Source organism: Trachypithecus francoisi, unplaced genomic scaffold (assembly GCF_009764315.1).
Source record: "Trachypithecus francoisi isolate TF-2019V2 unplaced genomic scaffold, Tfra_2.0 Lachesis_group15, whole genome shotgun sequence".
Lineage (NCBI taxonomy): Eukaryota > Metazoa > Chordata > Mammalia > Primates > Cercopithecidae > Trachypithecus > Trachypithecus francoisi.
Window position 1 is genome coordinate 3,960,289 of NW_022681460.1, and position 23,251 is coordinate 3,983,539.

General features: G+C 50.2%; 1 protein-coding gene and 1 long non-coding RNA gene across 6 annotated transcripts in view; one reads left to right on the forward strand and one right to left on the reverse strand.

Moving 5' to 3' along the window:
• Positions 1-23,251, forward strand: part of RPS6KA2 (ribosomal protein S6 kinase A2) — a 358,054-nt gene that overhangs the window by 252,021 nt on the left and 82,782 nt on the right. For all 5 annotated transcript variants that reach the window (XM_033234244.1, XM_033234245.1, XM_033234246.1 and 2 more), the window contains 5 exons: positions 9,332-9,412; positions 11,370-11,449; positions 15,127-15,233; positions 18,839-18,876; positions 19,621-19,763. In XM_033234244.1, the coding sequence (XP_033090135.1) occupies positions 9,332-9,412; positions 11,370-11,449; positions 15,127-15,233; positions 18,839-18,876; positions 19,621-19,763 (449 nt within the window). The remainder of the gene's footprint in view (positions 1-9,331; positions 9,413-11,369; positions 11,450-15,126; positions 15,234-18,838; positions 18,877-19,620; positions 19,764-23,251) is intronic.
• Positions 872-17,922, reverse strand: LOC117096889. Its single transcript, XR_004442702.1, has 2 exons — positions 17,784-17,922; positions 872-1,172 (listed from the first exon to the last, which is right to left on the reverse strand). It is a non-coding gene; the product is annotated as an uncharacterized LOC117096889 (long non-coding RNA).

The following is a 23,251-nucleotide window of genomic DNA, read 5'->3' on the forward strand; positions in this document are numbered from 1 at the left end:
GAGCAGGGGTCCTGCCTTTCAGATATACCGAGTTGGCGGTCCTGCCCCAGAGCTTTGCAGTGCAGAGGTCAGCTCTACAAGTCCCTGGCCCCATGGCTTTGGGTGGCCCCCCCAACAGCTTTGGGTGACCCCATCCAGTATGGCTGGATGGCCCCACAGTGGTTCTGTGCCTGGACCCCAGCCTTTGAAATTTAGGTAGGGACAGCCACACCCTCAAGGCTTCTGCACTCCTCATGGTGGGGAAGAGAGAACCACACAGTCACTGCCAGCCTTTGCCACCTGCTCCCTGCAGAGGGCAATTGCTGGGGCTCACAGGGCACCAGAGTCTGCCCAAAGCAGAGCTGCACCCGAGGGAGCCAGGGACAGCAGCACTGGAGGGTGGGGAGCCCATGATGTGAGGCAGTGCCCTTGCAGTCCCAGGCACCGGTGGCCCCTACTTTTAAATCATTCTACCCTGGGACTCTTGTGCTGGCGTGACACGGGTGGGCAGCGCTAATGCTGTCTGAGTTGGCTGCAGGGTCATGTTTCTGTTGCCTCCGAGAATTGCTGCTGGCTTCTGTGGAGATGGCTGGTCCATACTGACTTCCTATCAACATTCAGGATTCCTTAGTTATTCCCTAAGAAGATGTAAGCCTTCTCTACAGCTCTCCTTTTCTTTCTGAGTCCTCACCAGAATCGCATTGAAAGGTCTGTTCATGGCAACATAGGCCTTTTCTAGCTGCATCTCAGAACTCTTCCAGCCTCTACCCATTACCCAGTTCCAAAGCTGCTTCCACATTCTTAGGTTTTATTATAGCAGCATCCTATTTCTGGGTACCAAATTCTGTATTATTCAGGATTTTCCAGAGTAACAGAACCAACAGGATGGATATACATTTCTTAGTGGAAGATTTATTGCAGGAATCAGCTCACATGGGTATGAAGGCCCAAAAGCCCCCAGGAGCTTCTGTCTGCAAGCTGGAGAACCAGGAAGGCTGGGGTGTCATTCAGTTCAAATCCAAAGGCCTGAGAACCAGGAGAGCTGGTGATGTAAGTTCCAGTCTGAATTCGAAGTCCTGAGAACCAGGCGAGCTGGTGGTATAAGTTCCAGTCTGAATTCGAAGTCCTGAGAACCAGGCGAGCTGGTGGTGTAAGTTCCAGTAAGTTCCAGTCTGAATTTGAAGTCCTGAGAACTTGGTGGGGGGAGAGGAGAACAATGGTTTAAGTCTCAGGCCAAGAACCAGGCATTGATATCCAAGGGCTGGAAAATATGAATGTCCCAGTTCAACAGGGAGCAGATTCCTCTCCCACTGCTTTTTTGTTCTATTCAGGCCCTCAGTAGACTGGATGGTGCCTGCCCATATAGGGGAGGGTGATCTTTACTCAGTCCACCAGTTCAAATGCTGATATCTTCCAGAAACGCCCTCACAGACACACGCAGGAATCATGTTTCACCGGCTCTCTGGGCATCTCTTAGCCCAGTCAAGTTGACACTAAAACTGACCACCACAATATGCTATATAACGTGACATGCATATAATGTCTATTGGTGGAGATCATTTAAAAATTAGAAACACAAACGCAGGCATTGCTGCCTGAAAAGAGGCACCTTGAAGAGGGGTTCCAGAAAGTAGCTCTAATTGTGTATCATATATCCCGTGCCTGCCAGGATAATCTCACAAAGTGCTTCCTCCCATGTTTTCCTGGGAAGGAAACCATGCCCTTCACAGTGGTGTGAACCTGTTGGTGCCTCCACAACCATCTCAGTCCCAAGGATTGTCTTGGGGCCGTGACAGGTGAAGAGCACATGGCAGTTAGAGCTGGTACCAGTAGGCACAGGTTGCTGAACAGCGCAAAGTAAACCACGGAAACCACATCACCCAAACCTGAAATGCAGCAGGTTGGCCACAAATAGAGGGCTGACTTGAAGGACAATGACATTTTAACTTATCCCCAGTGCCTACTATTTATTAGCGAATCTCAAGATAGCCTAGAACATTTATTCTTTTCACATCTATAGTAGCAAGCCCTCGTCAACTCCAGACTAACCTGTTAAGTACCAGAGAAGAGACCTCACAAAGAGGCTCTGGCCTGGCCCAAATAGCCTGGCTCCAGAGTCTCCACTAGTCTAGAACTACCCAACAGGAAATTGCTGCTGACATTTCTGAAGAAACCTCTTCACTTGGTTTTCTTTTTTATGTATCTAGATCTTAGAAATGAAAGCTCCTTGGACTCCCTGGCTGTCAAAGAGGTGGCTTGAACGTACTCAGCATCAGAAAATGACACATTTGCTTTCACTGTTTCTTAGTGGAAGAATCACTCCATAGCTGTCAGTTGGCAGATCCATGGTTCTAGCCCTTTCATTCCATCCCTGGATATGGGCCATGAATAACCAACACCTCCTAGGGTGGGCAATGGTGAGGTCAGTGGATTGCAGCTCTGCCCAGCAAAGCTAGAATTTGCACAGACCTGAGCATCCTCCCCAGTCCCTCTTGAAGAGCCATTTCCAGTCATCGTATTTCATATGCTGAGGGTGTTGCTTGGTGTGATGACTGTCCTTGTCCCTTGACATCTTGTTTAGTTGGTCCTTGCATTCATACACAGAAACTAGGCATTGGTCAGTTACACAGTGTCGTCAGCAGTAATACAGCCCTGCCCTGGAGGGAACACATCCTTTTCCTGTTTTCTGCCACCCTAAACCCAACATATATTTGTGTTAGGCCACATTGTGCCCGGGGTGTCAACCATACAGAACATTCTTATAAAAACATCGTCCCTGCACTGATGTGTTTAATCTGGAATATGTTCCGTTCACTGTCAGGGCTGAATTCTCCATTTCTTTATTATTATAAGCATAATGATAGTATTTGGGTATTGTATTTATTTTGGCTTTTGACCTTTTTTTCTGCTTGTTTAAGATAACCATATTTTTTTGTTTGCCTTTTAATTTTATAATCTTTTTGGATGGCCAATTTGTAAATATTTTGTAACTCAATCTGTCTATCTTTCCTGTGTTATTTCTTCCATTGCTTATATTTAAAAAACAAAAAAGATTCTCCATCCAGATACCAGATAAGTGTTCACCTTTATTGTAGTTTGTTTTTGCTTTTTTTTTTTTTGAGGCAGTGTTTTACTCCCACCACCCTACCTCAACTTGCCAGGCTCAAGAGAGTCTCCCACCTCAGCTTCCCAAGAGCTAGGGCTGCAGGTGCACGCCACCACTCCTAGCTAATTTTTTATATTTTTAGTAGAGACAGCGTTTTACTGTGTTGCTCAGGTGCCGAGACCAGCTCGGTTGTGGAGACCCTAACGCAGTCTCTACTAGGGTAGAGAAATTAATGACACACACACAGAAATACAGCGGGTGGAGTGGGAAGTCAGGGGTCTCACAGCCTTCAGAGCTGAGAGCCTTGAACAGAGATTTACCCACATATTTGTTGACAGCAAGCCAGTCATAAGATTTACTAAAAGTATTCCTTATGGGAAACAAAGGGATGGGCCAAAATAAAGGGATGGCTCTGGCTAGTTACTGGCAGCATGAACATGTCCTTAAGGCACGGATCGCACATGCTGTTGTTTGTGGTTTAAGAATGCCTCAAGCGGTTTTCCGCCCTGGGTGGATCACGGTGTCAAGGCCGTCATGAGCATGTCAGCTCCCAGCTTGAGTTTTCCCTTTAGCTTAGTGAGGTGGGGGCCCCAGGATTTATTTTCCTTTCACAGAGACATTCTTTGTAACATCTTCCTTGTGAATCGTTTTGCTTTTCCTCCCTCCATTCATTCTCCTCTGCTGCAGAGCCAGGCTAGTAGGTACAAGAGCTCCATCCGGCAATCTCCAGAGTCTGTTGAGAGCATCCTAATGACGTCATGCCGATGCTAGCATGAGGTTTTGCCCTTCAGAGTGTCCTCTCCGGTGCATAACTGCAGTCGTGTTTAATAAAACAAGCTCTCTTATTTTTATCTACATCAGGAACTATTTTTTCAAGAATGAATGGATAAAATGTTTTAATAAAAAAGTATATCAAAGCTTCTAAAAGTCACATCAAGGGGTTACACAGACCCAGCTGCGGGCCTCTCCCCTGGGATGAGCAATGTCCTCATCGCATCATCCCCGATGAATCGGCTGTGAGTCACACGACGCCACCAGCGGCCTCCTGCCGTCCCCACCTGGTGCACTGTCTTGAGCATCTGCTGCCACCAAACACTTCTTTCACATTTCCTGATTTCTCTCTCTTGTCTCCTCCGGGTCTTCCCATTGCGGACCACATCATGGTGCATCCTCTCTCCCTCCTCCTTCAGAACAACAATACCCTCACCGAGGTCCTCACCATGGTCCTCCTCTCATCCTACATATCCTCCGGTGGTCCTCGGGCACCCTGGGCTGCTGCCTTGGGGCGGGTGTTTGCATCTGTATTTCCAGCAAAGCTCCAAACCAAGTCTTTTCCTGAGCTCTGCATGTCCTCAGCACTCGACAGGCCAAGAGTGCAGGTGGCCTGTTCTCTACCTGCCCACTACCTGACTTCTCTCCTGGCTAATTTCTCCACCAGTCACCCATGCAGAGGGCTAGGACGATGCAGCTCCCTCCTTTTTATTCCCAGCAGCTGAAAGGTCATGAGGTCTCAGTTCTCCCTCCTCCAGGCCAGACCTGTCCCCCTGCAGGGCTGGATAGCAGGATCCCTTTGCCCCATTCTAGCCACATTGTCCATTCCGGCCATGTTGCTATTGCATCCTCCACATGACCTCTTAAATCTAGAGGCCCTAAACATGTGCTATGTGAGAGTCCTCTCCATGGTCTCTTGGCTCTGCAGGCTCCCATGTCCCTGCCCGCAGGCCTCATCAGTGTGGCGCTGCAGCTCTGTGCGCCATCCCACCCGCATCCCTGAGGGTACCCCAGCTGCCACCCTTCAGGGCCATCCCTTGGCCTGTATCCTCCCGCCCGAGCACCTGGAGGCTCCCGGGTCCCCTGTAAGGCTTATTAGCTCCTCCTCTGTGAAAACCTCCCGGGCTGTTTCCAGTTCCCCCAGCATGCACAGCTCCCCCAGCACACAAGGGGTGGGGCTGGTCACCCTCTGGTGGCCCCTTGCTGCCATCGCCACAGGGTGTCTCCCCACTGGGCTCTCACTTCCTGGAGGGGAGAGCCTGCCTCTTCACATTCCAAATGCCCAGCACAAAGGAGACTGAGAAGCAGTGATGGGAAAGGAGTGGGCCCAGGAGAAGAGGTGGGGGAGGAAGGAATTTGAGGCCAAGCGGCAAGAATTGTGACCTCACCATTCAGCTGTCTGATTTGCAAAAGGGCTAGGAAGACTGAGCCTGCCTACCTTTGCTCCCATATCTCCCCCAAACCCGTGATCCTATGGCCTATTTTCCAGTTCACCTGCATAGAGAAGAAAACTACCCTGACCAGCACGCGGAATCCAGATCACTAAGACATGAACTCACAAATGATAAACAGGAGCGGGTGCAAGACTAAATTCAGTAGGAGAGCCTTCCAAAAAGGTTTGCACACAATGACTACAATCAGAGAGGAAGAAAAGAATCTCTAAACTCCGGGGTCATTACTCTAGAGAGAAAATCACAGCCAGCGGTACAAAATTGTATTCTATGAAAGTGTTCTGCGCTATCCCGGCTTCTGAACACAGTCCTCTGCTTTAACAACTGGGGTAGTGGTTTCCATTCATGGCCCCTCTCATTAAATCTCCTTCAGCCCGGGTTGTTTGCTTCCCCCTTTGCCTCCCCAGCAGTTTGTCTTCTGTGCCGCAGTCCATGCTGCCTGTGTCCAGCGAAGACAGTGCACACACGCTGGCTGGGACCTACACCAGGCCTTCACCCAGTGGAGGGGGGCAGGCAGGGGTCTGCTTCCTCCAAGCCACCAGGAGCTATCTAACTTTGAGCTTTTTACTGCAGTGAGCCTGTTTCCTCTTCTGTAAGAACATGGGGTTGAATTGCATGCTCCCCAAGGTCTTTTAAGCAATAAAATCCTGATTCCGTTAGTTGAGGCGGAAGGAGGACCTCCCGTGTCCCCTTGGGCATAAGTGATAAGAAGTCATTCTTGCACCCTCCACCTTGGTGTTTTGGTCTCAAGGGATTAGGAACTGCAAGGACCACTGGGGAAGGAGGTACTGAGGTTCAGGGGAGACGCTAGTATCCCCCAGCTCTGCCCACAGCACCACCTGCTGTGTGCCTGCTCGATGCCCGTCTAGACTCTAAGGCAAGCTTGTCCAACCCACAGCTTGTGGGCTACGTGGGACCCAGGATAGCTTTTAATACAGCCCAACACAAATTTGTAAACTTTCTTAAAAGATTATGAGATTTTTGATGATGTTTTAAAGCTCATCAGCTATCGCTAGTGTTAGTGTATTTTATGTGTGGCTCAAGGCAGTTCTTCTGGTGTGGCCCAGGGAAGTCAAAAGAGTCGACACCCCTACTCTAAGGAATGTCACAGGACCACTGTGATGACAAGGGTCTGGGGTTAGAAGAGGGATGGGCAGAGCAGTGGAACAGCAAGGAGAGATCAGAAAAAAAGAAAAAGAAAACAAACGAGGATCTGGGCATATAATACGGGTGTCACTGCAGCGACACCTGAGGCAGCACAGTGTGGGCTGGCCCCGTGTTGTTGTGGCACACACATCACCTTACAGGTTTCTCAGGCAGCCCCAGGAGGTGGGAGCTGTCTCATCCAGTTAGCATATGAGGAAACAAGCCAAGGGTAGGACACAGTGATGCTGACAGTGAGCTGGAGTGCAGGGCCAGACACCATGGTCACCACCCGGGACCCCGGAGACACTATTACAGACCAAACGGGAAAGCGAACTGTCCCAGCACCAAAGACACAGGCGGACTTCAGAGAGCCTGAATCCTAGGCGTGAGCATTAAAACCAGGAGTTGAGACAGTGAAACTCAGGGACCCCCGGAATGAGGAAGGACTTTCTCTTTTTAACTGTGGTAAGACCTATATAACATAATATGGATCACTTTAACCACTTGTAAGTGAACAGTTCAGTGACATGAATACATTCACAATGTTGTCCTCACCAGTATTACACCCAAAACCTTTTTATCATCCCAAATGGAAACAGTGACTTCGCATTCTCCCTCTTCCAGCTCCTGTTCACCACGATTCAGCTTTCTGTCTCTCTGAATCTGGCTATTCTGGGTAGCTCTTATAGTGGGATCATACAATAGTTGTCCTCTTGTGTCTGGCTTATTTCACTTCGTATAATGTCCTGAAGTTTCATTCCTATTGTGTGTTAGAATTTTACCCTTTTTTAGAGCTGAATAATATCCCATCGTGTGTGTGTGTGTGTGTGTGTGTGTGTGTGTGTTTACTGCACCATCACATTTTGTTCATCTGTTGATGGACACTTGGGTTGCTTCCTCCTTTGTCTGTTGTAAATAATGATGCCATGAACATGGGTGGATGAACGTGTTCAAATCCATGCTTTCAGTTTTTTGGGATGTGTATCCTCTGAGTAGAATTGCCGGGTCACATGGTAATTCTGCTTCTTTGTGAGGAACTACCACGCTATTTTCCACAGTGACTGCGCCATTTTACATCGTCATCAGCAATGCACGATGGTTTCAAGTTCTCCACATTCTCCCAGTTTGTTATTTTCTATTTTCTTATTATTATTGTAGCATTCTTGGTGAAGAATTTCTCTTTTTTTTTGAGATGGAGTCTTGCTCTGTCCCCTAGGCTGGAGTGCAGTGGCCGGATCTCAGCTCACTGCAAGCTCTGCCTCCTGGGTTCACGCCATTCTCCTGCCTCAGCCTCCCTAGTAGCTGGGACTACAGGCGCCCACCACCATGCCCAGCTAATTTTTTGTATTTTTAGTAGAGACGGGGTTTCACCGTGTTAACCAGGATGGTCTCAATCTCCTGATCTGGCGATCTGCCCGTTTCGGCCTCCCAAAGTGCTGGGATTACAGGTGTGAGGCACCGCGCCTGGCCAAGAATTTCTTAAATAAAACTTTAGCAGTATGTGTATCACAAGTCCTAAATATGAATAAATTTAAATACCTGGCCCATGATATAACACTTATCATATTTGTCCCGATAGAAATGTTTGAAGAAATTTTCTCTCGTCATTCATGGGGCTGTGAGAGGTCCTGGATACTGCCCTGGGTATAGCAGCTTGCTCAGGGGAATACTAAAGCTATTCTTACTCAAGTGGTGCTCTTCATTTGTTTGTTCATTTGTTTTTGCATCAAAACTAATTACATCTGTATTCCCAGATGGCCAGACTTGAGATAGTGTGAGCACTAAGAAGAATATGTAACTGTTATAACACACTAAATTCAACAGAAAGTATGTGGTCCATGGTTATCTTCATGGAGGAGGAGAGAAGGAATCTTCCTCTTGATTTCCAGTTCCATCAGAAATGTGTGAACATGGCTGTTCTGTAGCCCTGAATGATTCAGGCAGGGATCACATATGTATGCTAACACCATTGGATGAAGGATTACTAGGGAACCCACAGATCACTCCATGCCAGGTATCAGCCCACAGATGCTTGTTACTTACAAAGGGACATGAAGACCTTTTCCATGGAGAGATGGTGACCTGCCACCTCAACCACCCATCACGTTTAGCATCACACAGAGAGGGCGAGCGCAGCAGGCACCCCTGATGTGAGGAGGCTAAAGTACAGGCATCACCTGGTGACCAAAAATGTTTATCCCCAATCTTATCACGCCTCCAGTTTACAAGAAATACAAGCGTTATAGAAAGCAATTGAGCAACGATCAGACGAACCTAGAATGTGGAACATTCTACAGACAAAAACTGACCTGGACTTCCCAAAAAGTCCATGAAAAAATACAGGGCGAGGGAAATAGGTGTGGGACCATTGTCTTCTAGGAGCAAAACAAAGACATTTAACAACCAATATAATTGAATTGGATACCTAGGTCGGGAAAACGATGTGGAGGGGAGGGCTGAATATAGATCGGATGTTAGATGTATCATGGACTGATCGCTGGTTTTCCTATGTGTGACAGTAGGTGTTAGACTTATGCTAAGAGACTGTCCCTATTCTTAGGAGACACCTGCACATGCACCTCAGAGTAACATGTCGTGCTGCCTACAGTTTATTTTTAATTTTTTGGAGAGGTAGAGATGCGTTATATATGTATATATAATATATGTATATATAATATAGTTTGGGAGAGAAAGCAAATATATTAAAATGTAAGCAGTTGTTAAATCTAGGATTATTGTACAACTTTTTCAAGTTTTGTATATATTTGAAATTTTTTAATGAAAAGTTGGCAGGAAGTATATCTAATATTTCATGTTCAGTGTTCCTCAGAACTCTTATTTCCTGCCTCATGCAAGCCTTTATCTTTCTACTTTGCAGTTCGGGACCGAGTGAGATCGAAGATGGAGAGAGACATCTTGGCAGAGGTGAATCACCCCTTCATTGTGAAGCTTCATTATGGTAAGTAGAGTCAAAACGACACTTTAGAGAGGACCGGGGGCAACCTTCTCCAGATCAAAGAAAATTGAAAAAGAAATAACAGATCAGAAAGAAGAAAATCTTTCGCATACCATAGAGTCCTGCCCTGCCTGGGGATGAAGGTGCCTTCTATCCTGATCGCTTAGTCTCTTCTGTATTTATTTTCTTTGAAAGAGCAAGAAGCCCTGTTTTCATCTCAAAGACCTAATATTAGATGGGGTATCCGTTATTAAATTATTACCATACCATTGATAATTTAGAAGATCTCAACCTAGATTGGGGTGAATCTGTGACTTATCTTTGTGTTGTTTTAGAATACAATGCTCTATGACCCAATAATGTCTTTAAGCCAGAAATGGTAACACCTTCTTCATTTCAAATGAATATCATGTTTAAAGATAGTAGCTCATTGAACCCTCAAAACTTCCATTCAAGGTAGCTTATTATTTTCATGTTTCGAGGCTCAAATAATTAACCATAGGCCACATAGCTGCTTTGCCACACAACTTCTCTTCATTTGCTGTCTGCCTTTTTATCCCAATAGAGAAGCAGTAAGTGAAATCTTCAAATTAAAAAAAGATGTGATGAGATGGTGGCTGCAGACTCGTGGCTTATTACATTAAACTTTCCCACCTAATAATCCAGATGAGCTAAGCACAGAAGGGAACAACGATAAAACTAGTAGTTTGTTCTTGGTTGCAAAGGACAAGGTGTTGTGTCGGGGAGGTGTTAAGTGAGATTTGTGTGAATCTGAGGACAGGATGAAGGAGGCCTGCAGAAGGTGGGCCTACCCTGCTATTCCTTCTGGGCCATGGACAGTGCAGTTGCAAACCTCTAAATCCCGGCAGAGGAGGCCGCAGAGGCTGGCTTTCCAAAACTCTGCCCTCTCCGCTGCTGCCCGGTAGCAGGCGTCAAGTCCCATCCCACATGTCGTTTACGTTACTTGCTAGGGTGTTTTCTGAAGAAATTTAGGAACTGGGTGTCCTACAAAGAGCTTTAAACAGACCTCCACATCACCTCGGTGGTGACCCAGCGTCTCCACCTGCCTGTCAAGCCCAGGATGAAGCATTTAATGCGCACTCCATTTACACAGTTCTGGCAGAGGGCTCTCTAGCTAGAGGCTGTGTGTCTAAAACCCCCACATTTATGATGTTTCTCGCATTTACTTTTAGAAAATAAAACGTTTTCTAGTATGCAGGGATATTGGGATCCCTTCCAGCCACACCTCCTATGTAGATAAAATAGACACCACGCGGCGCCTCACCAGTGCTGCCGGAGCAGCCATTGTCACAGCAGCGATAGTGACGGGCTTCTCTAAACCCTCCTGTGCTCATGCGCCCTCTCAACAGAGGCAGGTCCTTGCTGAGGGTGGGCAGGAGCTGTGTAGCCTGCCTGTGGCCTGAAACAGAAAGTCTGCAGTTGCAGCTCACAGTGGCCAGACCTCAGACGTGAGCCCCATTGTCTTGATGTACAAATAACTGGGCCGACCCGTCACCAGAACTGCCGAGAGAGAGGAAGGCAGGGGGTTCCCTGGTACCAGAGTGGAGTTCTGTAGGAAGAAGGCACTTCCACAGGGCAGAAAGGACACGTCCTCTGAACCAGAGCCACCTTCAGGCTGCTCACTACTGCATTACAACAAAAGCCAGCAACTATAACAGCTTGAATATGCACATCTTTCTCCTCATGTATCTTTCAATTCCTTTGCAATTGAAAAAGGGAAGGATGGGAGAAAAAAGAAAGATGAAAAAAATCTCAAGACCCCCTAAAACAGTGAGAGAGGGGCAGCCCTCACAGTGTCAGACCCCCTCTGCTGGATGCGGGGTCCTGCCATTTCTCAAGTGGCTCAGCCTCCCGGAGTAAGCGGCACCTTGAGCAGGGAGAAGCCAGAGCCACAGGACATTCGACAAGCTGCCAAAATGCGCGTCTCTCTACCCCACAGCCTTTCAGACAGAAGGAAAGCTCTACCTGATCCTGGACTTCCTGCGGGGAGGGGACCTCTTCACCCGGCTGTCCAAAGAGGTGAGCAGCCGCCACGTCACACAGGAGGGCGGGCAGGAGCTTCTGTCTAGGACTAGAGGGAAGGAGGGGTGGAGAGCACTGAGAGGAGATGAGCACATGCGAGGGTGCGTGTGTGGGGGGGGGGGAGGTGCATATGTGAGTGCGTGCAAGAGTGTGTGGGAGGGATGTACATGTGTGTGTGCAAGTGTGCTTGTGTGGTGTGGGGGTGTGTGGGTGAGACTGCATGTGCATGTGTGGGGTTTATGTGGGGGGTGTGTGAGCACGTGTGCATGTGTGGGGTGTGCATTGTCATGTGGGGTGTGTGGTATGTGTGTGATGTATGTTGTGTGTATACATCAGGTGTGTGATTTGTGGTGTATGTGATGTGTGCTCTGTGTGGTATGTGTACTATGTGTATATGTGGGGGGTGTGTTTGGCATGCTGTGTGCATGTGTGGGGTTGGTGTGTGTGGTATGCTATGTGTGGGGGTGTGTGGTGTGCTGTGTGCATGTGTGCATATGTAGGGTGTATGTGTGGGGTTTGTATGTGTGTGGGTGTGTGTGCTATATGTGGTATGTGCTTTGTGTGATGGGGCGTGTGTGTGTGTTTGACATCCTGTGTGCCTGTGTAGGGTGTGTGTATAAGCTGTGTGTGTGAGCTGTATGTGGAATGTGTGGTGTGTGCTATGTGTGATGTGGAGGGTGTGTGTGTTGGGCGTGCTGTGTGCATGTGTAGGGTGTGTGTATGTGTGTATGTGTGTTGGGGTGTGTGTATGCTGTATGTGGTATGTGTGGTGTGTGCTATGTGTGATGTGGAGGGTGTGTGTGTGTTGGACATACTGTGTGCATGTGTAGGGTGTGTGTATGTGTGTATGTGTGTTGGGGTGTGTGTGAGCTGTATGTGGTATGTATGGTGTGGGCTATGTGTGATGTGGGGTGTGTGTGTTTTGGGCATGCTGTGTGCAGCATGTGTAGGGTGTGTGTATGTGTGTATGTGTGTTGGTGTGTGAGCTGTATGTGGTATGTATGGTGTGTGCTATGTGTGATGGGGGTGTGTGTGTGTGTGTGTGTGTGTTTAGTGTGCTGTGTGCATTGCTGGCTGGTTCTAAGGAAGCTGCACAAGTGGCCCTAGCAATCGTCCCGGGTGACCCCAGCAGCGCCCCTGCAGCTCCGGTACCATAAGTCACGCTGTTGGCCTCTCAGCTAGAGCAATGGAAGGCGCAGGTCAGTGGATAGGAGCGGCTGGGAAAGAGTCTCACAGGGTCTCACTTTCCGTCCTGGGAAGAGGGAGGTATTGCTAAGCCGCCGCACACTGGGGCTGTTTACTGCACGCCCCCAGGCTTCCCCTTGACCTCCAGTGCCTCAGGTAGGAACTCTCCAGGATGCAACTTCACTGCATCCCAAGAGGCCCGTGGCCCCGACGTGAAAAGCACCCCACTTCATGGTATGGCAAAAGGCATATTCTGCCCATGGCAGTGCCAGTGCCAGGCTTTCCATTCTGACGATCCCGCTTGTTCATCCCTTATACAAAGGAGGAGTGGCCAAGGTGCTTTCACAGCAACAGTGGCCTTCACACCCCCCACTCCCTTTTCCCCACCTTCCCCCTTTTCAGCAGGAGACCCCTCTGTCTTGCACAAAGCCCCAAATGAACAGTAAGCCAAGGCAGAGCTGCTCGTGAGGCGGGCCCAGAGGGTCCCAGAGACCATGGCTGCCCTGTCCCTGTGCGTCTATCGGTCCCTCGGGCAGTGCTGCACGTATCTGTGGGACTCCGTGCACAGAGGAAAAACACTGGGCCGGGAGAACCTGATCCAAGCTCTACACGAAGCCCTTTGGCCCCTTCCTGTGCCACCTGCTGTGTGCCCGTTTCCAAAGATGCTGGAGCCTGGCGTCTGCCCATTCCTCATGTGGTATCATCTGTTGGTTTGTCCCCTCCCCTCTCATCCACAGGGAGTCAGTCCATTTGGGGTCTGGGTTTGTCCAGCAACTGCTATGAGACACGCCTGTGGTTGGATGCCCTGACCAAAAAGACAACAGTAATCAGCGAAAAGCCCAGCAACTCTCATGTGGGAATGTGTCTCCCCTGAGGGCCTTTATTTCAGAGTAGGAGGAAAGTTGTCCTGGGTGGGCACCACAGATTCGAGTAGTTGGTGGGAACCTGTGAAATGTCTTTTCCTTGGGTCCTCATTCAGCAAGTACAGGGCCCAGCATCTTACGGGGAGGGTCGCTGTGCCAGCGAACCTGCAGGACTCACCTTGGGTCTTCATTCAGCAAGTGCAGGGGACAGTCACTGTGCCAGCGAACCTGCAGGACTCACACCATGAGGTGTTTCCTTTCTATGGAGAAATGTCCTGCTCTTGTCCTTGGGGGTTACACTAAGAGCTGGGGGAGTGGAAAGACAGGTTTGCCTCTGAGCTCCAAATTGTACACACAACCCATGGTGGTCCACATGTGGATATGTCAAGTCAGAGGAAAGAACCAGGTCACCAGCAGAATGTGCTGTCAGCCAGTCCACTGAGCACATGAACCAATCTAGAAAAGAAACATCCATCCGGGAAAGGCGCTGGCCAAGTGTGGAACGGAGGACGGGGACTCGGGGGGCTGGCGGGTGGCTGGCACCCACTGGCCACTGTCGGGACGTGGATCCTGCGTGTCCAGCCCCGTGGAAGAACCCTCTGTGTGAAGTGTGTGCCCAGCTGTCAGCCTGACGCCACTCACCGTTCAGGCACCCTGGCCACCTTTCTCCTAGTTTTGTGCTTGCCGGGCAGCCTTCTGGCTGTGTGCTGATAATTCAGTAATCATGTGGACTTGTAGTCTCCGTAATGTTGATTTCTCCTGACGCGTATAGAAAATGGCTTGTGGGCATGACTCGGCTTCCTTGTAAGGGGGTCTACAAAAACTATGTGCTGATTCTAACAAGTCAGGGGTGGGGATGAGTCATGGTGGGACGATGGCTTTGGGGTCTGTTGGGCTCCAAGGCCTCATGCATATTTCGGCTGGCCTGAGTGAGCCCCCAGCACATGGACACTTAGGCCATCCCTGCCTGGTCACCTCCAAGCCCTGAGCTGTCCCTGCCACAGGGGATCCTGGAAGGTGGCCGCCCACCCCAACACCCAGAAACCCCTCCCCATCCCGTCCCTTCGGCTTGGGGCACCCATAGCCGACTCTGCACCACCTGTGGGTGGTCTTTGGTAGAACTAATCCCACTTTGGGTTGACAGCAGGTTACGTAGGCTACTAGTTTGCATCAACCCAAGGAGTGGAGATAGATAATCCATGGAGAAAGTGATATTCGAGACCCATTTTCAGTCACCTCATCAAGCCCTCACAGAGTCTTACTTGTGTTAAATTTGTATGAATTCACATCATTAGCACTCATATTGGAACGTAAACCCAGAAACCTACTCCAGAGCCAAATGACTTGCAGGGGCGAGAAGGACACAGAGAGGAGAGGCTGAATCTCAGCCCCGCACTCTCAAGGCGGCATGAGTCACCTTTGCAGGAAGCCCTCGTCTCCATCCACTGATCTTAGAACTGCAGAGGGAACTTACTTTTCCATGAGAAGAGTCAGAAAACCATGCAGCGTTCCACAGAGCAGACCGACCCCAGTGTGGACTCTCAGTCCCTCTGGCAGCGTTCTTTAAAACACACCAGCCGTAAAACAAGTTAAATGTTTTTTGTTTTTCACTTTATTTCTTACTAGGTCATGTTCACGGAGGAGGATGTCAAGTTCTACCTGGCTGAACTGGCCTTGGCTTTAGACCATCTCCACGGCCTGGGGATCATCTACAGAGATCTGAAGCCTGAGAAGTAAGTGAGAGAAAACTAAGGCTGACTTCTCCACACCCACCAACTCCGTGTTTTTTGCTGACCCGTGTTGGTAGCCACTGCTAGATACTTATTTCCTAAATGAGGACGTATCAGAGGACAGGCTGGGAGACTTGTGTGCCGGCAGGACTGGCTCAGCTATCAGGTGCAGGTGTGGCCTTGCTGATTTGCATAGGAAACGCCCAGGCCGGTTCTCACCTGACACTCATAACGCCTGAGGGAGGCCAGGCTCAGGTGTGTGTCTGTGATGTACAGGAAGCCAGAGCTGGAGAAGGGCACGGCCACCACCCTGACCCACATTCCCGCCCTCTCTCCTGGGTGAGGCTCACTTGGCCACTGGGGACCATCTCAAACATGGCTGCCTCCAGGGCAGTTTCTCCTCCTCTGTCATCTCTTCCCCGCATCCTCCAGATTCAGGAAGCCCTTTCATCTACTTCAGGAAGCCCCCGGAATGTGGTCAATGAACCTCTACTCAGTTACTTGTTGGCCCCACCTCTAGGTACCCAGTCAGATCAGCTCGCCCAAGAACGTATCTAAAAGACAATGGCCCTAGAATTCCCAGGCCCAGAGTCCCCTGAGATTTGTGTATCCTTGGCAATGGTGGCCTGTGAGGCTATGATTTCTAGGATATTTTGCTAATGTATTCTAAATTTTTGAATAATAAAGTCCCTCCAAAATAATAGTGTTCCCATTTTCCTTGCGTTGTTGTTGTTTTTACATTTTCTTTGTAGACCCGACACATAACTAGGAGTGATCCACTTAGAAAAGACGAGATTTGGAGCATGGTATTTTAGGTTGAGTTGACCTCAGCAGTATCCCTGAGGTGAAGTAGCTGATCATCTCACTCACTCTTCACTGCCCTGAGGGGCTGATTAATGCCACCCACCCAGACCAGGGCCCACAGCCGCCCCTAGATGAGGCATCACCTGGTGAGACTGACCAGCCTTGGGTGCCACCAGGCAGCCCCGAGCCTATGAGCTAAGACCAAGGGGGCCCTGGGGTCTGCAAACAGGTCTCAGCTGCTACTCCACATTCCTGCCCTGTCACCTGCATGGTACTGAGAAAAGACAAGCCCTGCTCTGAAGCTGGTGATGTTAGAGGCAGCTGTCATTTATGGGAAACAGCTGGGTTTACCCAGAAACCAGGTCACATCCCATATCCACCGCAGGCTGTAAAATGCATTTGCCCATGTGCTTGATGATCTGACGGCACCACCAGTCCGTGGAATGCCACAGCTGCACATGTGAGTTGAATACGTGTGTAAATACAGCTGGAGCATCCCTCATCTGAAAGTCCAAAATCTGAAATGCTCCAAAATCCAAAACTTTTTGAGCCCCAATGTGACACCCCCCAGTGGAAAATTCCACACATAAGCACTTAACACAAATGTGGTTTCATACACAAAATTATTTAAAATATTCTATAAATTAGCTCCAGGTGATGTGTAGAAGGTATATATGAAACATAAATGAATTTTGTGTTCAGACTTGTGGCCATCTCCAACATATCTCTTTATATCTAAGTGAATATTCCAAAATCCCCAAATCCTAAACACTGGTTTCAGGCATTTCAGGTAAGGGATGCTCAACGTAGAATCATAAAAGACTTTATCTGGAGTAATCCCACGAAGAGAGTAGCCTCCTAGCAGCTGCTGTCTCCCCGCAAGAGCAGCAGCACAAAGCCAGATTTCCATTTCAAAGTGGGTCTGACCTAGAACCCCTTGGTGCTGAGCCCTAGGCCTCCCCTTTTGCCCCTCCCTAATTGGGAGGTGATTGCAGAGCCTGGCCTGTCACCTTGGGTCCTTGCAAAGGTCATCCCAGAAGTTAACCTCGTGTTAATTACCCTCTAAGTCGGAGTGCTGTGTTGTAAGTCTGTGTTGTGAGTCTATGTGGACGTTGCCACTGCTCCTCTTCCCGTGGCCCTGGCTGTGGATACCTGTGGGTTAGACGCACACCCTGTGTATCCACTCAGGCCGGGAGTGCTGGTTCTCATTACTCCTGAAGGTCAGCGTGATCCTATAGCTAAAAATAGCCTTATTTAATTACAGGCTTGAAGGAAAAGGTTGTGTTGTTCAATTAGAATTATTAGAAAATTAATCTTGAAAGGTGCTTAATTCTGGGCAAAGATTGAATGTGCCCAAAAGGCAAATATGAAAACATTTGCCTTGTTCATTATAAATTGTCATCTTAATGATATGCTGTAACTTTTCCTTCCCATTTCCAGAAAATAGTAGGTATTTTTTTTAACTCCGTGGCAGATTTTTTTAATTGTAGAAAAATACACAAGACTTTTACAGTTTTAACCACGTTTAAGTGCCCAGTTCAGTGGCATTAAGCACACTCCCATTGCTGGGCCACCATCCCCGCTGTCCATCTCCAGAACTGTTTCATCTTGCAGAACTGAAGCTCTGTCCCCCTGCACAGTATGCACAGTAGCTCCCCAGCCCCCAGCACCTGCCATCTACTTTCCATCTTTGTGACTCTTGACTCCTCTAGGGTCCATACATTTTATATTTGTAAAATCATATCATACCTGATGTTTCGGGACGGGCTCATTTCAAGCATAATGTCTTCCGGGCTCCTCTGTGCTGTAGCGAGTCAGGCTTTCCGTCCTTTCACAGCTTTCTATAAAGGTGTCACAGATTAATCCTCCAAGCCTTGCCTGTTTCCAGCCCACTTCCTGGTCTCTTTAGGGCGAGTCTGGTACCTCCCAGCATCTGGAAGAACAGGATTTAATTACAGCCAAATAAATAAATAGGGAAGTGTGGGGTCACAGGAGTGTCAAGGTATCACAGCCCAGACTCCAGCCTGATGTTCAGGGAAGAAAGGATTTACACCTGCTCCCAGCCCTTTACGGACCCTGCCTCCATTCTCTATGCAGGGTCCACCCCACGGCAGGATACCTGGGAGGAGCAAAGGCAACTCTCATGTCAGGCACGTGGCGTGACTAGGGCTTGGCAGGGAACAAGACACGGACCCACTGGCCCGCGGGGGTGGTCCCGGTGGTCTCCCACTGGCCGGGAGCAGGTCTCATCCCAAGATGTACCTGCTGAAGCCTGAAGCTCCTTGGTGCCATGGCCCCTGCCTGTGCAGGCTTCACCTGGGATAGGTCTCAAGAGCCAGGGCAGGGATCAGAGGAGGATACATGGGAGAAGAAGGGGGTCTTTGGACATCAAAGGCATCCCGAGTGCAGAAACATTCCTTCTGCGAGGTTCTGGGTCTCCACAGGCCAGGGCGGTCCCAGGACACTCTCCACCTGTGCTTCGTGCACAGCAGTCTGGAGGGCTCCCAGACCTTCCCTGGGGACCCACGAAGGTCTAAAGCCAGCAGTCCCCCAGCTGCAAGAACACACATCCCTTTGTCCAGGAGGTGTGGCACCAAATGTGTTGTTGAGCTGGGAGCTGTGGAGAAGGGAGGCAGGATGGGAAAGCCCACTGCACAAGCCATGGGGACCACCTGGGCCAGCTTCATCAGGGCTCCCTGAAGACGTCCACCCGCAGCTGGCCCGCAGCTCCCCTCTGAACTCTGCGTGCCCGTCAGCAGGCTGGTCTTTCTCTAAATCATCTGTTTTCTTTCCCTTTCTTTTAGCATCCTCCTGGATGAAGAGGGACATATTAAGATCACAGGTTTGTAAAAGATGGCAGGCTTCCTCCGTGGCTTCATCTCAGCCTGGTAACTGGGGACCACCTCAAAGCCCAAGCCCCCTTATTTAGACCACCCTTCCCTTTGCCAGATGCTTGTCTCTGATTTGGCAGACTTTTCTGTAGCTACAGACTGGTGATGGCATTGTACATCTTCATAACGTCCAGAACCATGCAGCTTCCCCGGTGGCCCCTGCTTTTCCCTCTCCCCCGCCAAGCTCTTGTTTGCTGGGCTCCTTAGTATCGCTGGGTGTTTGGTTCAGGAGCCCCAGTGCCCACTGCGGACCTTAGGGCAGACATCTGGTGTCTCGCTGGGGTGCGGCCTGCAATGTGGGCCTTGCTGATGCCCAGTGCCAACCTGAGGGCAGACATGTGGAGTCTCGCTGGAGTGCGGCCTGCACTGCTGTCCTCACTGATGCTGTCCCTGCCTCCTCCTCACTCCCTGGACTGTGGTGGTGGCCACGTGACTGCCCTCCCTGTTTCTATCTAAGCCACCAGCAAGTTCAGTCAAACTGGAAACAGCTCCTCTAGTCTCAGGACACCCCGTTTGTATTAGTTCCCTATTGCCCGAAGGCAAGCTCACGTGGTCCTGCTTTCGCTGAGCAGGGCTCTGCCACACCCACCTGGAGAGGGGGCAGAGCCCACAGAAGGACACTGATGCCCACCTGTGTGGGTACCCCTGAACACAGCCAGAGACTGAGGCAGTGTGTATGCTTTGTTTGCATGTAGATTTCGGCCTGAGTAAGGAGGCCATTGACCACGACAAGAGAGCATACTCCTTCTGCGGGACAATCGAGTACATGGCACCCGAGGTGGTCAACCGGCGAGGACACACGCAGAGTGCCGACTGGTGGTCTTTCGGCGTGCTCATGGTGAGCCTGCCCCGACCCTCTTCCGTGCTATGGCGGCTGTTCCCCACGTGGACCCCTGTCCCCAGGTTGGTTCAGAGGTCCCGGAATGCGGAAGAAGGCAGTGCCTGAGGGCTTGGGACACAAGGCAAGTGTCCAGGCCAAGCATTTCCTGGTAGCCTCCTCCCCATCCTGCGTCCCCACCTCAGAAAGCGGGGCTGGGATGCAAACAAGAACGCAGACGTGTGAGGAGTTGAACGCTCTTTACACTTTGTGCTCTTCGGGCTTAGCATGATGATTATAAGAGATGCCATGATTTTTGTTTTAAAATATTTTTCTTATTTAAACACAAAATCCTTGCACTTAGTTACAAACTGAGACGTACATGGAGTTAGGCATTTTTGCATCGGTGTCTGGAAAAGTGAGTTGTCTCTGTCACGTTTTAACAGAGTGCATAACCGAACCCGGTTTGGACGGGGTCTTCTGTACCCTAGGAACAGTGTGGGCTCCTTTTCCAATCCTCAGAGGACCCTCCCTCCCTCCCCCAGTCCCACCCTCCCAGCTGGGCAGGGGGCTCGTGACCTCCGGGTGGAGCGGACGTGCAGTGAGTGCTCTGGAATCTGACCTGGATGACAATGGGGTTGCGGCATTTCAGGGGTATCCCGCACTCCGGCCTGTGCATCACACGCAGGAAGAAACTGAGGCCATGAGCACTTTAGGAAACGGGATGAAGGTTGCTCCGCTGGCGTGTGGCGGAACTGTGTGCCTGCCAATCCCAGTTCCCTTCAGAGTTCAGGCTGCCTCTCCTCCCACCACACCCCACCCCTCGTCCCCTTGCTAGGGAACCCCAGTGCTGAGTCCTGCAGTGTCTCCTGGGGAACCCCCGGCTGGTGCCCAAGGCCTCACTGGTCCTTTGCCACTTGGGTCACTTCACTGCACCACTCTCTAGGCTCTGGTCTCGGCCCCAGGAGCTCACAGACCCTGGCTGTGTCCCACGTGCCCGCACAGGCTGCTCACCTCTCCCTGAGGGGCACATACATTAGACGAGCTCCGGAGATGGGTGTCCACAGCCTAACTCAGAAGGCCAATTCGCAGTCAGATGCCCACATCACATCCGTGGCTGCTCCTGCCTGTGGAAGCCCCTTCCCTCCCTGGTCATTCCTGCCTGGTAAAGCGAGTCACAACAGAGACAGTCATGCTGTTCAACACATGAGCACAGGCATGACGCTTGAGAGAATGCCTGCAGCAAAGCGACGGGCCCACGAGCTCAGCCGGGAGGATGATGCTGTGGATTTATTTTTTATTATTCAGACCTTCAGTGGCACCAGCTAAGGGGCAGGTCCTCTCCATGTGGAGACCACCGAGCTAAGTCCCCCACAGTCACGTCTGAGACCACTTCTGCTTTCCTCTCCGTGCAGAGAACAATGAGCTAAGTCCCCCACGGTCACCTCTGAGACTACCTCTGCTTTCATCTCCATGTGGAGACCACCGAGCTAAGTCTTACCCCACCATCATCTGAGAGCACCTCTGCGTTCCTTCCACTGAAAGAGTTTTTCTTTAGATACGTCAGTGAGACAGGTTCGCTTTGCTGTCTTGGAGGTGGCTTCACTCCCTTCCACATATATCGGTTTCCTGTGTGACCCTGGCTGGTGAGTGGTGGGTGAGGGCAGCCGGGATGGCCTTGTGGAGGCCTCCCACACTGGTGCAGGTTTTGCTGGTGCAGGGAAGTCTGACATTGCCTTTGCCAATGCTGGGCTACGGGTCCAAGCTTATAGTCTGTGGCTTCAGGAGAGATTCCAGTTCTTATACCCCTCCTGAGAACCCCAAATTCCCCCAGAGAGCAGGGCTGGTCATACTGCACACCCAGGCTCCCTGAAAGGGCTCCTGGCATCCTCCTGTCTCTGGGTCCTATCCTGTAACTCTGGGCTCACAAGTGGCCCATACAGCAATGCTTCAGGCCAGCCTTTGTGTAATGAACAAGGTCATAAAATGCTGCCACCCGGCTCTCAGGCGAACCATTATTTAAAAGAAAAACCGATATTTGAAAGAACAAGAGGCCAGGCTGGAGTGGAGAGGAGTACCTTAGCACAGAAAAGCGCAGCCAAAACATCACATATAAGTCAAAACCAATTGGACTTAGTTTTGTGAGGTTTCTGGGGGGTCGACGGAGGGGGTATTTGATATTCTTCTGTTTCTTCTATTAAGGCAACAGATCATAAACCTTTCTCATAATATAAAATATATCTTTAATTTTTTTCTGGTTTTTTTTGTTTGTTTGTTTTTGAGATGGAGTCTCGCTGTGTTGCCCAGGCTGGAGTGCAGTGGTGCGATCTCGGCTCACTGCAACCTCCGTCTCCTAGGTTCAAGCAATTCTCCTGCTTCAGCCTCCTAAGTAGCTGGGACTACAGGCACCCGCCACACCCAGCTAATTTTTTTTTGTATTTTAGTAGAGATGGGGGTTTCATTGTGTTGCCCAGGCTGGTCTTGAATACCCAAGCTCAGGCAATCCGCCAACCTCGGCCTCCAGAAGTGCTAGGATTATAGGAGTGAGCCACCACACCCAGCTTTTCTGGCCTTTATTGCTACAAATTTAAAAAACAAATGGAGAAGCTGAAAGAAAAAAAAAAATAGGAGAACAGAAAAGACATCAAAGGAATGATCCAAAGATGGAGACACAAGGAGGGGCCAGAAGAAGAGGAAATGAGACCATGTTGCGTTCGTGTTGCTCCAGCAAACTCCTTCCGGGTTCCCTCCCACCATCAGCCCTAAGACAGAAGCGCCACCGCCAGTGGCCTTTGCTGACCCTGGCAGGGTTGGTGGCTCTGGCTGGTGGCTCTGGCTTTGGTGTCTTCTCGGCACTCCTGGCTTGCCACTGCTCTAACATCTACCATCTTTTATCGTCATTGTCTGTCTCTCTGAGTGTCTCCTGGCACATGGAGTTTCTTAAACACCAGTCACGCTTACCCAGGATGCCCCAGCACAGACAAAAGTGCCTGTACCCGGTCAGGCCTCCAAGGGACCCATGAGGGAGTGAGGACACCAGGGTGGAAGCAGAGAGGCACTCACACCACCCAGACCCAGTACCCGGCAGCCTTCACCCGTCCTGGAGTCCCCGCCCGCCCCCTTCCTAAAGCATGGAGAAGATGGCATTGAGAGCTTCTGAAGGAGGCCTCGCCCAGCACTGCCCGGCACATCAACACACCAGGCATCCTCCTCCCACATGCCACCCTGGGCACAGGACATTTCTTACTGAATTGTTCACTTGTTTGCTGGGATCGTCCCACGTTCAGTGTCTCGTGACAGCTGGGGAAGGGGTCCAGCTCCAGGACGGCTGTGTCCCTCTCGAGCCCGAGGCAGGGCTGGCTGTTGCAGTGGTGACCACAAGCTAAGGCTGCCCGGCCATCTTCACATTGGATCTCAACCTGACAATCTTCAAGCCGGCAGGAAAGACTGTATTCTTTCTGTGCACAAAAATGAAAACTAAAGCTCGAAGAGCCTAAGTGTCGGGCTCA